Source organism: Limulus polyphemus, unplaced genomic scaffold (assembly GCF_000517525.1).
Source record: "Limulus polyphemus unplaced genomic scaffold, Limulus_polyphemus-2.1.2 Scaffold233, whole genome shotgun sequence".
Taxonomy (NCBI): Eukaryota; Metazoa; Arthropoda; class Merostomata; order Xiphosura; family Limulidae; genus Limulus; species Limulus polyphemus.
In genome coordinates, this window is record NW_013665843.1 from 236,551 (window position 1) to 254,873 (window position 18,323).

The 18,323-nt window shown below is 33.7% G+C and overlaps 1 protein-coding gene across 1 annotated transcript in view; it reads left to right on the forward strand.

The window, feature by feature from the left end:
- The window catches only part of LOC106478617 (golgin subfamily A member 4-like), a 239,261-nt gene that overhangs the window by 155,032 nt on the left and 65,906 nt on the right, over nucleotides 1–18,323 (forward strand). The window contains exons 16-17 of the mRNA XM_022382242.1: nucleotides 7,675–8,200; nucleotides 14,452–14,582. Of these exons, the coding sequence (XP_022237950.1) occupies nucleotides 7,675–8,200; nucleotides 14,452–14,582 (657 nt within the window). The remainder of the gene's footprint in view (nucleotides 1–7,674; nucleotides 8,201–14,451; nucleotides 14,583–18,323) is intronic.

The following is an 18,323-nucleotide window of genomic DNA, read 5'->3' on the forward strand; positions in this document are numbered from 1 at the left end:
AGAACCAGAACCAAAACTCTCAAGTAATTGGTTACAGATAAGTGGTGTTAAACCCGGCCGCCTATTCACTTGTACTGCTACACCCATGTGCTGTAACTAATACCATCTCAAAGTGCCGATATGATTCACCAAACCAAACTTTTCTGTTGCTTTCTTAGTTCTAAGAGGCTGATGTCAGTAATTCTTCAACTTGTCATAAGTACTGGCATGTTCATCTTGTTTCTAGGCAACGTTTCTTACTAACTATGCCACTGACTTTGGTTACTGGTTCCCAAACTCACTTCACGAGCTTATTATTGAGCTTATTTTGTAATACACGTGTCTTGTTGCTTGTTTCTAGGCAACACTCCTTACATGACTAATTCTCGAGCTCATCTCACAAGCTTATTTCGTAACACAGGCATCTCCCTGTCGCCTCTTTTTTATATATCCTTGACTACTCGCTTATACTAAAAACCTTTAAGTTTTATTCTATGTATTTTCAACTAATAAAACTCTGAAGCAGTTGTAAAATTTCCTTGAAAATTTTCAAGTTGCTTCACACAGTGTGTGTCCAGCTCTGTATATATAGCAAACCAAATAAAAACAAATATTGAATTTATGAATATTCTTATCTACCTTTGTGATCATGTCTATGGCTTCTGTTGTTCATCTTTCTCTGTGTCTTGATTTCTTTACTTTGGATCCAACACATAAAAAACTGCTTGTTAGACAGAATGAAAGCAGAAGTCTTGACATATTTCATCATCCAGTACTTCAGCTGTTTACAAAGGTGTTTGTCACAAAGTGCCTTCACAGTGCTACCTCATCTTTTTGAAGCTGGGATCACCTCAAACAGCATATTTTGTCATTTTTGAGCATTTCTGATATATGAGCTTGGCTGCAAAGGCTCAGCACTTCACTAGATACCCAATGAACAACCTTGCTTATCTTTTTCTTCTTCTTTACAAGATTTTGCACCAGCTTGTTTTTCTCAATGAAGAATGAACTTAAAAGAAATGGAAACAAGAAGGGAGTACAAAAAAAATACCTCTTTGCTTGTAAAGAGCTGAGATTCAAATTTCTTTTCAGTCAGGCTGAATGATATGTACCTTTAATCACAGCATTTGACCTACCTTTCACTTCCTTTCCATTTCTTTAGAGCCATTACATCAAGGAATTTCACATTGCATCTGTCATTAAGAGTATCTGACAGCTAACTGTCTTGGGAATTGTTGAAATTGACCAGAATTCATTGGTGTCATATGAGTATCATACCAGATGATTAAGTAGAAATAGTTGCTGGTTATCTACAATTTTGTATTAATTTTCCTAGAAAAAAAAAAAGACAGATATGTATATCAGTTGTTGGTGGTTATTTGATAAACTTTTTTTTGCACTCGTTCAATCCTACACTCATTTTAAATGGATGTGCACCTTTATATACAATATAGATATACATAGACTAGTGAAAATGGCAAGAGAAACTAAGATAATATAACAGTATAAAATTACATGCATATGTCTAAATATAGTAGGAAGAAGTCTGTTTTAATTTAAGTAAAATGCAAGTGTTAAATACTAGTGAGCGATATTGTAAAATAGATCTTGACTGTGTGTTTGTAAGTTCAGCTCTAAAGAGCATATAGTGATGCTTTTTTTAAAGTGAAATTACCACTGATTGCATTGTAATAACAGACCAGAGGAGAATAATTTGTCTTGTCAATTGTGTTCTAAAGTAAATGAACCAGCCTGTGTGGGCTTCGATGAAAAGATACTATTATTTAAAGCTCTGGAAAGAACTATGGTGATTAACTGTGTAATGACCATTTGTATATATGTTTGGCTTGTTTTAATATATTATTTTGAAACAAGTGGATTGGGTGCTGTTTGTTTATTGTTTAAATTTATGGCCAACAAGTCACAAACACCCACTGTAAAGAATCCTGCCTATACATACGTAAAAAACTGACAAAGTGTTAACAGAAAATAAATATTTAGTGTCACCATTTTCAATATAATTAGATGTAACTGAAATAAAATTTTGAATAGCCACCATTTTTTCAAGTATCTGAGGTAGGTAAATGTCATGATTTGATTTTTGTGCTGCCTACAGGAAGAGGATAATACCATAATCCAGTTTCCATTGAAATGAGCCAAATAGTTATTCTGCAATCTAAACACACTTCAGAACTAAAACTTTTTGAAATATTCATTGGTAAAGTACTTCCTTCCAAGTTACTTAATGTGATTACTCAAAATATATATACAAGCAAGGAGAATTTATAAAATTTTCATTATCAAAATTAGATCATATACTTCCTATAAGATTGAAATAAAACAGGCCTACTTTCCTACTTAGTCTATATCTAATGCAACATTACATGGATAAGGTGTTTAACTCATTAGTTAATTAATGATCCTTGTTGCTGTCACTTGACATTTTGAAAGTCCACATAGATATTTCATATTTTTTTATGGTCATTTCTTATATTTTATCAAATATGTCATAATTTCAATGGCATTGTTGACACAAGTTTGGTTACAAAATATGCACTCATCAAACTCTTTGAAATTGACTTGCAGCTTGTTGCAGTTTAAGTTATGCCAAATCTCATTTGGTAGATTGGGCATTGTTCAGTTTTTCAGATTTTTCATTAAAATACAATTAAAGTTACTGAAGTCTTCATTTGAGCAAGTGATTGATCAATAAATACATTTCCAGACCAACTATAAATAAATTTGTATCTTAAAAGAAATATCCATACTGTTTTAGATAATTCATAGCCAATCACTTTTCTTTTTTCTGGAATATTCTTGAACCCACCCACCCCACAAGAAATGGCCAATTAATTTTTAAGTCCTAAACTGCTACAAATTTACAATTATTTCACTTTATGTAGTATGTGTACTTGGCATAAAGTACATTCTGGGCCCCCACCCTCCCCCATACTTAATCTAGGAACAAAAGTAAAATATTAAGCCCTAGTTAAATTAATAAAACAAAAATCAAATTCATTAAATTAAAGAACATATTAAAAGCAGCTAAGTTGTATGAATGGTTAGAAAAAATATTCTATTAATAACAGAGCAATATAAATGAAATGATTTTATGAAAGAACACAAAATCATCTTGTGGTAACATGCATCTCACAGTAAATTATTTATAACTGATCAGGCTCGATTAATAACTCATTTATGTTACTCATAAATTAACAACTTTGTTTAAATTACAATAATTAGAAATTGAGATTGAATTGTTGCAAAAAACGCTAAAATTATTTATAAAAAGTAGTGGTAAACTTCTGCATGGATTTCAGTTATGAACAGTTAACTTTGAAAGACACAAGATTGGTTGGATCTGATTATGTGGGCCTACAAGGTTTTTTGACAAATATCTCAAATGCTGTTATTTAATTTTTAATTTTCAGGTCTTCTTGTGTAATGTATCGTAAATTTTCTCTTTCAATGTAAAAACAGTTATCACTTCAAAACAACTATTTTTTTTTTTATCTTATTTTCATTATTCATTTTATTGTTTTTTGAATGTATTTATTACTTCATTCTAGAATTCTAGCTTTGAAACTTGTTACAAGTGAGTGGCTTGTTAACTTTATTGTAGGCATACACACACCTTTTTTAGTTGAGTTTTGTCATGTGTCTTTGAACACATGATATTTTCTAACAGATTCTCAAAATTCTTCAAAATTGTTCTTCACCAGTTCATAATCCTCACAAGGCAGAGTTCATTGTGAACTGTCCAATTTTCTATTCACATTCTGTTGGATTCCCACTTCAATTTTGGCTATGGGAAATAACTATAGTCTGTTTTACATCATGGAGCATTACTTTGTTCAAAGACTTAACATGTGCTATCAAACAGCAAGTAGCCATGTTTAAGATTGAACAGCTTCATTCAGCTGTCTGTTACATTATCCCAAGAATGCAGGTCATTGTTGACATAAATGATATCCACAATGAGCAGGTATAGTGCCTTCTGTTGACCATTTTCATTGATCATGTGTTTATATTTCCCATAGTCTCATTGATATATTCACCAAGAATTATTGCTCCATGATGAATACTGTTATGAAGAATCCTGTATTCAAATGATATTATCTCCACTTTGTTATAGTTTTATTGGTTGATGTTTTAAGCAGCTGCTTTTTGTCAAACTTTTGTTAACAAGGCACAGCAAAGAGCAGTTGCTGAAAATATCATCGAATAAAAAAACTTTAATTTAGTGATATTACTCTGCTTATGTTTTCTTGCATCTTAAACCACATTCATGTTTGTTTGTTTTTTTAAATGTAATGAAAACTGTATAATCTTACCAGGAAAAGAACCAGTCAAATAATTATAGTATACATTACAGTTACAATGTTTTATCAAGTAATAGATAACATACTAGAAATGAACTTCAACTGTATTCAAACTGTATTTTTGTATTTTGACAAAAGTTTTATAAGGTGAAAAAATAAAAAAATGTTTAAAACTTGGTGTTAGATTGTAAATATGAGTGTATACTTAAAAAAATATATATATTATTTTCACATGAAATGTTTTTGTTTAGGTATGAGTATAAAGATACCCTCAAACTTCCTAAGGTCTGTCATTAGTTTTACACCAAATCCTAAAATACGAACTCATTTTTCATGCCTACGTGCACTGTGATGAACCAATTCACTGGAACATCATTAAGATAGTAAATAATAGTAAAATTAGATTTTGCATGATTCTCTATTTATATTTACATATTAGTATTGCAAAACTATATTCTATCAACCAAAAATATATCTATTGTGAAAATGTTTTATAGCTTAAATAAGCAGAACATACAAATTGTTTAAAACCATCCTGAGTAAATTCTGTTTAACATCAGCCATGTAAATAGGTTTCTAAAAACATATAAAAATCATACAGCTCTTAAAATGTTTTTGAAAGTTAATCTGAAAATCTATTAATTTTCACCATTGTTGATTTTCACTTTTACTCTCTGCTCAAACTGACACTCAGAATATAACAACAGCTCAATTCTTGAACATTGGTTGAGCAAACAATGAATACCAGCTAAAGTACGTAAAAAACTGGAATCACCATTTAATCAGATGTCAAGTGCCTTGAATTTAATAATTGAACTGTGAGTTTATTTACTCTTTCCACATCAACGTGGTATCATGGATTTTTTTCCTTTTCACAGTGGAAATACTTAACAAAATTATATGAAACTTAGAAAGAATGTATTAAATAGCATCTGTAGTTTCAAATTAAAAACATTGTATTATTTGATATAGTTTTATAGATTTTTATGTTGGGAAAATGACAAAAAGGTTTTGAGACACTGTTATGAAAATATTACCTTTAGTTTTAGAATTTCACCAGAAAGTTCCATTTTAAATATCCAAACAGTTTCAACTCAATTTCTAGTTAAATGTATCTCATGTTGACATGGTACATCATAGCTAATGCCTTTCTCTGATTTCAGTGGCATAAACTGATGAGAATAGTGACACATTCCATTCATTCGATCTTCAAATTAACCTCCAGCTACCCACTGGTACCCATTATACAGCTGGGTAGACTGAAACAATTAGAGTAAAGTGTCTTGCCCAAAGATACAACAACATGTCATGAGCAACCATTGAACTAACAGCTTTCTAACTACTTGTCGAAAGCACTAGCCCTTTGACCACCCCTCCCTCTCAAGTTGATTGATATTCATTAATATATTTCTTTTAATACTTTGTTTTACCAATTGTTTTCCAACTACAAAAAAGTTGAAGTCTGTTATATTATACTAAGGAATCATTACTAGCTTTGACATTGTATTATAAAACTAGTCTAATTAATAATTATGTTCTCAAAAATGATGTTTTTTTTAGTAATTATGAACCTCTTCTTTGGAATGGGCAAAAAAACTGTTGAGTGCATTATTTAAACAAGTACTCCCCAGAGATGCACAGAACTGAGAATTTGAAAATTCTTTTTAATTTTCATTTGCAAATTATACTGTTCAGTATTATTGACGTGTTAGCAAACATTTAATGTTTTTTTCTGGTTTAACATGTGATTTAAAGATAACACTTTTGCATACTTTTATTCTGTATACAACAAGTGCCTTTTGTTGTTGTTTTATGTTATAAAAAAGTGTGTTATGAAGAAAGTCATTTTTGTTTTATTTTTCATTAATTTTTATTTCTTCTTTCTAGCTTTTCAATTTATCACCTTACATTAAATTTTGAATTTATTCAGGATAACCTAAGTAGAAAGTTGCTTGTGTAGTGTTTTTATATGTAACTAACCACAACCTGCAAAACATTTGTATTTGTTTTCATTCTCTTTGACTGAATTTTCCTTATTCTATCATTTTTACACATGGTATTTAAGCTACACTTTTTTCTTGGCATTGTGTATTAAATCAATAAATCCTGGTCTATTTGAAAAAATTTGACAAAGTCAGACTAACAAATTTATGTAGAAGTAACTAATAAAACTACATGTAAGGTAAACAATAAAGTATAGTAATAGTATTTATAATAGTGTACACAGTATGAAACAGTTAGGAGTGTTCAGTGTATGACGTGGTTTTATGAGTATAAACAAAGAAACTCCAAAAAAGAGAATAAAATCTGTACTAAAGTAAAAAGTAGCTAAAAGGTGTTTATAGCAGTCTATGAAACAAACTGAAGCCAAATTATTGCAAAGTAAAGTAAATGTAAAGTTGTAATGAAGGCAAACTTAGCTGAATATGCAGAAACGTCTGAAAGTGATAAGTATATGGTTTTGAATGAACTGCGGATGTGTATTTTAGATCTAACTAAGTCAAGAAAGCCCATAGCAATTGCATTTAGGAAGCTACAAATGGGTTAAGTGTTGTTTGTGTGAAATACTTTGCAAATAAAAAACTAAAGTTGAAAGCGAAACCAGTCATCACATAATGATAGCAACATAGCATACTTGTTGCATTAAGAAGTTTTACTAAGTAAAAAATAGGTAAAGTTATTCTGAATGAAAAAGCCAATATGCAATCTGGACTCCTTGTACAAAGGTCTTTCTAATGATATGAGACTTGTAGCATTTGATTGAGAAATTTGCAAGACAAGTTCTGGACAGACAAATGCAAGTGTATTGTTTATATACATATTTGTTGACAATGACTAAATGTTGCAAATTTTGAATTGGGTACCAGGTCTGTTAATTAGAGCAAGAATACATGTGTGTATTGGAAGTAAAGGAGGTACATTTTCTTTGAGGGGTTACTTTATTTTTTATTTATTTTACTTGAATTACAGTCTGACATGTAATCATTCAAAATTCATCTGAGTAGCAATAATGATCAATGAACAGATAATAGTTGGACATTTCACTATTATATTGGGGAGAATGTACTGAGAAAAATCATTAAAAAAAGGGCAAGTGTTCCTTCTTTAGCTATATTAATATTTTATACATCACTATGATCAATAATGTATTAAAATGAAAAACATTCAATTTTTTTGTTTATCAAAAATTGAAATTCCCTATCTTGTAAAAAATGTTTTGGAGGTTTATGACATTTATATGTAGATGCTTTTTAATATGTTAAAGATAGCACACATATTTCTTGTTAATTAAACACGTATATAGATACCATAGCTTCAACAGTATTACATTGTTTAGTAATTATTATTTGTGATTTACTCTTAATTTTTCAAGTCCAACATGGAAAATGAACTTCAACTAAGGAATAGTCAGTTAGATGAGAGCTTGATTCTTGCAGAAGCTAATCAGGCAACAATCTCCCAAAACCTAGAAAAAGCTGAGTCTGAACTTCAGTTACTACAACATCAAATGGGATTACTGAAGGAGGAAAATACCAGACTTTCCTTGGAAGTAGAGTTAAATGGATCTACATTGGAATTCACAAAATACCAACAAAAAGAAAAAAGCAGAAGAGGCAAAAAACTTGAATTTAAAGAACAAGAAAATATGATGCATATGAAAGAAGAAAATAAAAAGCTCAAATCAGAGTTGGAAACATTAAAAGAGGAAATGTCCATCTTTCATAAATTAGACAATGCTCAAACATTAGAGATCAATGAAATAAGAAAAGAATTCCAGCAAAAATTGTCAGAAAAAGATAATGAGTTAAAAAGTAAATTAAAACAGGTGATTCAAGATTTTTCAGGACAAATTGAGACAAAAGAAGCTGAGTATGAGGGATTACTGAAAGAAACTATTGGTGAGTGCTGTAATATATTGATTTACTTTTACAAAAGCAGATTAGATACATTATTTTTTATATCTGAGTATCATTAGTGAATAATTCTGTGCTTTTCACTGTCTTGTGTTGATGAAGAATAGATTTAAATATAATTTTAATGTTAAATATATACAGTAACTATGTATGTTTAAACGGAAAGCATAATTCAGAATTGCCAATCACCTCTCCACAGAATAAATAACTAAACCTTGCACTACTGCCATAAAGGTTTCAATCAAGTAGTAGGATGATGACACATCCTTCATGCTTAACACTCTACTTGAGCACTTTTCATTCATTCTTTTCCTCAACATTGTAGTGTTCAGTTGTGCTCTTTTATTCAGATTTATGGCCTTTTTTTTTGTGTTGCACTTATTACTTTAAGTTTCAGTTACTTATTCAACTTGTTTTCTTTTCTGTAATTAATTTTATTGATTTGTATTCAAGAATCAAATTGACTATAAAATCATGTGTCCAGGTCCAGACACTCCTCAACAGGAGTTGTAATCTTCTGTTTCAATGGTGACTGGAGGCTGGTTCTATTTTATCTTCTTCATCTCTGATCCAGAATTCTCAACTTCCTGCTTCTGTTGCTTTGCTGAACCTGCCTCAAATTTTGATCAGCTGTTCCCACCAACTTCTTTTATATCTAGTTCATCTCTCCCTGAAAAGGATCACGTAACCTAATTTCATCCTTTGTTACTTTGACAACCCAACAATCTTTTTCATAACTACATTTATTTTTGCTAATACTTGATTTACCTTGCTAATTATCATTTTCATCATCTTCTCCCCTGCAGATCGTCTTGTTCATGCTGATTCCTTATTGTCTTGTGTCAACACCAAGTTAACATATCTTCCTATACCTCAAGAATCTTATATGGTGTATGGTAAATATTTTCTTGAGTTGAAATTTCTTGAGTCTTCTTCCAGCTTAGGGATCTGCTTCTACTCTGTCTCTCTTTCACCCTCAATCTGCTTATCTTTGTCTTTTACTTTCTCTATTTTTTATATCTTTCCATATAACATCTTTCTAAGGCTCTACATTGCAACCATGACAACTTTACTGGGGAAAATCACACGTACCTGTAGTGTCCCATATAACCTGTTTTCTTTGTTTTCAGATTTGTTCTTTTGAGATGACTTATTTTCTGGAGTTTGACATCCTCAGTCTTATCCATTTGGTACCTGTCTTTCAGATAATGTTTTAGAGAGTTTCTTATACATTGGAAACTTCAATTGAGACAACTCATCAACAGCTATCTTCTGCTTGTCTTAGTCTCGGTCTCCATGAAGGTTTCTCATCCACTGGAGCCTTGTAGGGTCACCCTCTCTTCTGTTTTTTGCTATCTTAGTAATTTTCAGTGCCCTCATCTTGGAAGGCTGGTTATTGTGGTTCTTATAGGTGACTCATGTTTGTAGCTCACCTATTGGCAACTCGACTCTCTCATTTTGCACATCTGTATATTTTTCCAGAACACCTTTGGGTCACAAAAGGGCTTTCTATGATTCTCCTCTACCAACCTCATCTTTCTCATTCTCCTGTAATTTTTCCACCCCCTCAGATCCCTTCTGTCTTTGCCACCTACAGATGGTTGTGTCTTCTTTCCAGCAAATGAACATTGTTTTACCCCCATCTTTTCATCATATCCAAGAAGATGGGGGATTGGTGACCTCTCATACATCTATCTCCCAGAAACCAATTTTTTATCATGCCTTGATTCAAGATGCAAGGTTTTCTCAGTCTGAGGTGAATATCCTCTTCCAGGATGTGAATGCTTAACATTCTTAATATTCCAGTTTGTCTTACCACCCATTGCTTCCTCCATTTGGTATATAGTTATTGGATTTTTTAATTCAGGACTCTTTCCTTTTGGTTGGCTATGGCAGCTCATATTTTTCGAATTGGATCCTGAAGGATTTTGCACAGAGGATGCATTCATTAGGTCAGTATTTCCACTATTATATGGATGACTGGCTCTTCCTGAACCCATGAACAGAGGCATCCGTTGCTGCAACAGTGCTTCACCTTCAGGAGCTGTCTCATTTGGGTTGTCTGGTCAAACTCCCCAACTCAGTATTGACTAGGGTTTTTTTCTCATCTCATTTCTGAGATTGCCTTAGCCTTCTTCTTTATGACTTAAATACATGGAGGTTCTGGTTACCACAGCTCTCACATCCATTTCTTTTCCTTCTTGAGAGAATCTTTCTCTTAAGGGAGTTTTAGCTTCTTTCAAATTCTTTATTCCTCTCAGACGGACCCTTATTCGTCCTCTTCAATGGACTCTGGCCAATCAGTGGAGTTTTTCCAGAGATCTGATGTCTTCTCTTGTGTCTTTTCCATTATATTTCTATCTCTAATTGTTGTGATGGTTCATTCAGTTCCACACTTCTATTTCTGCATGCCTGAATCATTATTGTTATTTTCTGGGACTGGCAGGGAAAAAAAGAACATAATATTGATTTGATTTCTTTTGACTTTCATTTTCGTGGAACTTGGGACGCCATCTTTATCAAACTCGAATTTGACCTAAGTAAGGCTCTCTCTAATTGGATAAAATTACTCCTTTGATGTCTCAAGAAAAAGTTCTTGCATAAAAAACAGATAACCTTAGTCATGTGTGGGATGACTATTTTACACTGGCAATGCAGTATAAACATACAGTAAAGAAAAACAGGAAATTAAACCACAAAAATATTAAAATGTATTGACAGTTCATTGGGTGGTCTTAATATTATATATTTATTTGTGTGGGTGAATTTCTATTCACAGTGAAGATGTCAAATAACTTCAGATAAAAGTTAATTTATTCACCCTGACATTTCAGCTTATGCTTTTTTCAAGGGCCAATGAATGTCACAGATACCCAAGTGATTTTATATTAGAGTAACCAAAAATAAAATAGAACTACAACAACATAAGGGAACAATACACGTGAGGTGTGCTAAAAATATTGTTAAGTGGGTTAGAGTCGCTGATCATAATGTTAATAGTTAAAAAAGAAAAAAAAAGTATAGGGAGCCAGGCATTGTACTTGTTAATGGAAGGGTGTCTGGATTGAATCAAAAGAGATTCCATAAATATTCTGTCAAGAAAACTGTCACAAATCTAAAATTTTCATTCGATAAAGTGTCTTATTGATTGTGCTGTGTGCTTTGATGTGGTGTACAGTGGTGGCTTCTTTGTTGTCAAGATTACTTTAAAAGGTAATAATGAATTTCAATTCATTTTTGTAATAAATTAAAGGTGATTTAGATTTGCCACATTGAGTTTAGCTTCACATTTGCAAGTGTGGTAATCAGCTAGTGTGAGAAGAGATTCTGTGTTCTTAATTGCATTATTTGTAAATTATTTAGTGTACTAGTGCCACCGTTGTATTAAAAAATTAGCCTTAAATTTAATCAGTAACTGACAGCAAAAGAAAAAAAAAAAAAGAGTCAAACCTAAGTACTATATTTCTTATTTTTCCATGTATACATTTTATTTATTGGCATCAAAATAACTAATGTGTAAAATTTATAAACTTTTAGGTTGAATTAGTAGGATAAGAAAAAACAATAATAATAAACTTTCATGAGGTATGCTTACAAGCAGCTCGTGCATTGCGTCATTCAATACTATAATGTGAGCTACACATTTGCTGAATGAGTTATAACTTGTGTGGTGGGATTTTTAGTTGGAGATAGTTCAAATGGCAATAACATTAAGTATAAACAGATGTAGACTGTTACAGATCTTAAGCTATTTAGGATGAACAAATGTAGGTTCCTCTTACAATCTAGAAAGAAAAAAGGGTAATTTAAATTTATTTCATGTTGTATCATGGTGGTTCCAAGATTGGTCAAATTGACCGAGTCCAAACAGAATCAGGGTTGAGAAAATAACACAGAAAGTATAAAGTTTTACTGAAACAAAACATTTGATATTTATTTAGGTGGTCTTAAAGGTGGTATGCAATTGAAATTTGAAAATTTTCATATGAAGAAAAGTATTTTTAAGCTTAACATGGAAATCACTTTGCATTTGGAGCAGTCAGCACTTTGACTCCATATATTCTCTTTTGTAAAAAAAGCTATTAAAAATTCTGATTTTTTGTGTACAAAAGACTTGTAATGTTTACTAAAAGCTTGTCAAATTTTGTGAAGATAAAATGTATTAAAATTATAGAATGGAAACTGATGATTACTTTGTGGTTACATGGTCGGTCACAATGACCATGTGGAAAGAGTCAATCCCATTTGTCAATCAGGAGCAGCTCAATGAACTATTGGAACAGACTCTTGACTTTAACTCTGGTATTTTCCCATCTAACTTATTGTGCACAGCCAGATAAGTATTCTTAGCTTTTTTTCTCCTTATTCAGACACTTAACCAAATCAAGCACTGAATCATATGATTCAGCATCAAGCATTTCTCTGCCTTTCCCGGAATCCATTCATTCCAAACAGTGATCTGTTTCATATGATTAAGAAAGTGTTCTATACTTTTCATTTCTGTATCCTTAAATGTCAGAATAGAAACTTGCTTAGCTTTGCTCACAGAGGGTTGTGGGAGTGGTATAAATCTCTTTCTTCCAGACTGTAAACCAAAATCAGGCTGAGATGTCCTAAACATCAGGGTACAATATAGTAAGCATACTCAATTGTTCTAACCCTTGGATCAGTAATTGGTTCCTGGTCCTGGGTGGCAAAATTATGAGTTGTGGCAACTTATCCATCAGTTTTACACAGCCCCAGGCTTCTTTGTGATTCATGATCATCCTGACATGATACCTTCGGTCTTGGAGAAATTCACAACTGCTATACGGTTCACCATTTGGTACCTGCTATTTCACATGCCAGTGAAACAACTCCTGTTTACAAATTTTGTTCACCAATGACACATCCAGTCTTTCCCTCCCTCAATCATCCCCGCTTCCCTCACACTAAACGTGATCCTCAGGGGAAGAACTCAGTTAACCAATTGGGGTGCATCATATTCTGTCAGCTTTCCAGCATCAAGAAAGAAGTCATGTACCTTTGCAACATTTTCAAATGTACATTGTTCAGAAGGAATTTTATTTGGACCCAATAACTCTCTTGAACCACAATCTCCCTTCAGTGACCAACTCTTCTTCTCAATACCAAATATTTCTGCTTGCAGAATATTCCATTCCTATCAGAAAAAAGTATTTTTAAACTTTGTAACATTTCAGTAGGAGTAAGGGCAATACACACTTCAAAAGAAAAAGAAAACTCCACAATAATATGTTCTGTGTTCACAGCACCAAAATTTTTTTCTTCCTATCTATTCTGTGGTACTATCAGATAAAACTGGTTTCCCCCAAGAATGACAAGATAGGTTCACAGAAGAACAGGAGATTTGATCAGGAAGTTTATCACAGAGTGAATTTGAATTCTTTGAGTTTAGAAGGAAAGAGACGCTGAACACAATGTTACAATTCACATAACCTTTATTCATACTCACAAATACACACAAAATAATGTGTGTATTGGATAAAAGACAGTGCCTTTCTATGATAGTTATCTCTTTTAAACTCTCCTATGATCTTATTAACAAAGTTATTAACTGAATTTGCACGGGGTTGGTCCATTGGATTGACTTCATATTGGAAAAATAATATTAACTATAATTCCAAACTGATGAAGTGTATATTCACAAAATGTGCCAATCTTTTAAGCAAGTACAAGCCTGTTTCAGTTTTACATAAAACATTAGATGTATTACTTGTGTTTGTATACTAAAGATATGTATGTGAAATACCAACTTCAGTCTGACTGGACACACAAGTCAAGTATACAAAGTGATGTTCATTTGAAGAATAAAAGTACTTTTGTCCATTGCATAGTTTTCAACTGCTATTTGCATAACCTCTACAGCCTCCAAATGCATATATAAAGTTTTTCTCTATCCCTGTATATTGTATTTTCACTACTATAACTTGAACTGTAGTGAAATCATAATGTAAGGTAATATGAAATGTTGGTAACTCTGATACATCAGGAGGTCATGACACAGAAACATATAATGGTACCAGCAAATACATTTTTATCAGTAACTGGTATGTATTTCAATATCTGTTAGTGTTTGTAAAAATTCTTCAACCATGGAAAATAAACTGATCCTGTAGAACTCAATGTTATATTAAAATATTTGTCGTAAAATTTACATGCATCTCACTCTTTCACGTGAAATATATTAAAATGCATTTCTTATATGTATGTTAAAGAAAAAGGGCAGCACCAAGAAGACAAAGTGTCTTGGGAACATCGACAAGAGATGGCAACATTAGAGGAAGAGCTCAATGAAAAAATTTCAGCCATTGAAGAGGTCCATGAACATTATCATGAACTTTTACAGGTAAATTAATATTTTTTATAATACTTTTACAACATAATTCTCAGTCATGTTCCAGAAAGCACTTACTATATTAAGTTACTTATTATTATATTACATTTACTCATAAAAAAACAATTTTATCTAGATTTACTTTCCATATCTGTGTATGATTTTTATTGTACAATTGTGCAAATAATAACATGGATTGGAATATTATGACTGAGTTTTTGAGATTTAAAATCAACTACATATTTAGTGTTATCCTGTGAGTGTGGGAATGTTCTTTTTAGTTTATGTCCTCTTGAAAACAGTTCATTGCAGACTTGGTAGAATGGCTGCCATTTTGTCCTGTCAAATGCAAAATGACATGCATTTGCCCTTTATTTTATCCAGTGAGTCTTTCTGATGTTCATGTTTTATGTAATAAACATGACTACATCATTTTACTTTTATCCAGTCAGAGTTAGCATTATCTTCTACAGTATCCAAAATGAGTCTAAAATTTGTCTGTCATATCAGCAAGCTTTGTCTCCATAGTGAGCAACTGAAGCACCAACTACACTAATTCTGATACAGTACTTACCCCTCTCATAAAATTACCTATTCTCATTAAGCGCTGCCCTCTATATGCAAACTAGCCTTGCCTTCCACCCTTTGTTGGAATAACTATACTCCAACATGTCTCATGCAAATCATCATGCGTCATCTCTTAACTAATAGTAGCATGACATGCTCACGTGATGCATGTGACTCCCTCTACACTCCTTTACCGAACCTTCACTTCTCGTTTAGCAGTGTTTGAGTTCAGATGTCTTCTTCTGTGTGCTTGGTGCTTCCAATGTGACAATCAGTTGTTTTTATTTACACGAAGTGGTTCCTTTTTGAGTTTATTTTTTATTTTACTTTATACCAGTTCATTCTTGTCGCTGTAATTCTGCACTCAACAATTTGTGAACATTTTCTTGAGTTATGAATTCTGAAGTTCATGTTACCACTTCGATCAGTGTTTTTCTCAGGCCTTAGGTGCAGGTGACCCAATGGTGGATCTCTCTGCTTTAATATGTCGGGAAATTGAATGCTACATGGGTCAACCTTTGTCCCCGACATTGCCCAGGCTCCTTCTGAGTCAGCTGAAATTGTACAGAATGACGAGAATTTTGATAATCTTTGTACCACTTCCAGAGTTTGCTATTCCTTCCCAATTTCAACCTGAGGATCCACAGGATTCAGTCTTCACAGATTTATACTCTCAGGTTTGTGATGTTTTGATTTTTTCCCCTATCTCTTATTCACCTCAACCTTCCTTGTTACATGAGACATCTTCTCAATTTTTGGTATTTCGTCCCTCCCCAGATATTTGGGTACATGCTGATAAATTTGTCTCACAAGTAAGTGATCAGCATGCTGCACCTTCTGAGGACTTCTGATCAGTACTCCCTTTCTTACTATCATGCGGACTTTCCATTTTTGGATCAGAATTTGTTGGGTTCATTGTGACCTATTTGGAGCAGACTCTTTCCTGAGGACTTCTGATCAGTACTTCCTTTCTTACTATCATGCGGACTTTCCGTTTTTGGGTCAGAATTTATTGAGTTCATTTTGACCTATTTGGGGCAGGCTCTCGAATCTAATGTTAGTCTTACCCATGCCCGATATTCTTAACTTTGTCTTAACCTAACTGTCCTTTTATGATATCATTCTTCCATACATCTTCTATCGAAGGCTCTCCACAGAAATCCTGAGGAGTTTTCTGAGGATACCTTTCACCTTTTGTCATCCACATTAGCCTGCATTTGATCCTTGGCTCAGGTGTTACATACATGGTTTCTTTGTTGTTGAGACCTTATAGGTAGGGATGCAGTATTGGCTTTGGTCAATTTACCTTCAACTTATCTCAGGGACTTGCATCATGCACCTTTTCTGAGACATTATGTCTTTGATACAGTCCCAGAAACCATCGAGCCTCGGGTGATATCAGTCCACCAGCAATCCACCGTCATGACCTTTATAGCCTGTTTGTCTTGATCAGAGCTTCATTTGCCATCTATTCCCATTTCCCATCCTTCATCTTCCCAACCCTTATCCATTCCTTCTAATCAGGGTACTTCTTTTTATCATTTTCCTCAACAACATAACATCCGTTACCACCAGTACTGGTGACTGCCTTGTGAGTTTGGAACCATTGGGAGCTCGACTTTTGGAGTTTCTTCCTCACTGGTGTCCCTTTGTCAATAATAAATGGAGGATACGGGTTGTGTCAGAAGGATTCCTTCTCGAACTACTAGCAATACTTTGGGCATTTCATCACTTCCTTCTTCTCGCCCATCATTATTGGTGATGGTTCATTCAGCCACTTCTATGGTGGTGGCATATATCAACCACCAAGGGGACACCCAGTCCAGAGCTCTATGTTTTTGGACATTGGATCTATTATACTGGGCCCATGCACATCACATATGTCTTATCACATGTCATGTGCCAGGTGCTTTCAATCTAGTCACAGATCATCCTTTGCACCCAGACAAGACCTATCCAACCGAGGGGGAATTAGATCCTCTCATTTTCAGGGACCTTTGCCATCGATGGGGTTCTCCCCAATTGGATGCTTTTGCTAAGGACCTCCATACCAAGTTCCCTCTCATTTGGTCACCTGTACCACATCCACAGGCTTTGGTGGTTGATGCCTTCAGTCAGGATTGGTTACATAAATACCTTTATGTGTACCCTCCAGTCTGATTGCTTCATCAGCTAATTTCTCTTGACTACTCAATTCTTGTCGATTCTTCCTGATTGCACCCTATTGTCCAATGCAACCTTGATTTCCAAGGTTACCATGTCTGTTCCTCTTCCACTTTCTCCTTCTTCATCAACCTAGATCCCACATTCTACATCCAAATCTTCCTGTCCTGCATCTTCACACCTGGCTTTTGTCCAGTCCCTGCTAAAATGTTACGGTTTCACATGTCGAGTCACCTCCTTGTTAGCTAGTTTCTTACAACTATCTTATATGGAAGTATACCAGCATAAGTGGAAAGTCTTCTGTTGTTGGTCTGCTAATATGGCATCTCCTGCTGACAAGCCTTGTGGCTCATGTGATGGAATTTCTCATCTGCCTTTTTGACTGTGGGTCTTCAGTCTTCTTGCTTTCCAGATTCAGAGGCCTCCAAGGTTTCCTGCCCTTTCAGATTGGGACATTAATGTGGTCCTCCATATCTTCACTTTACCTCCATTTGAACTACCTTCCTCATGCTCCTTGTTTCATCTGACCTTTAAACCATATTTCCTTCTTCTCTTGGCCTGTGGACATTGATGGTCTGATTTGTTTGCCATTGAAGTTTCTCCTTTATCCTGATCATTCCTTTCTCCCTATGACCTTGGCAGCTCTGGAGGGTTGTCATCCTTTTTCCTACTTACCATCCTTCTATATCCTATCTTTACCTTAGAACAAATCCAGATAGACTTCTGTTGTTATATAGAATATGCTACTACTTTTTGGGGTACACGCAACCAACCCCTGGCACTCCTCCTCATTTCATGATCTTTCTTCTACTACCCTTAAGAATTGGGTTCAGAAATTAGTTAATTTGACATAATCTTCCCTGCCTTCTTCCTCCCATACATTGTTTCATGTTTCCACCCATCAGATCAGACATTTCACCTTTTCCCTCGCTTCTCGTCTTTGTTGTCCGATGGAGGAGATTCTACAATCTGGCATGTGGACCACTCCCACTGTCATCATTGTATTGTGCTTTCCTCTGCATT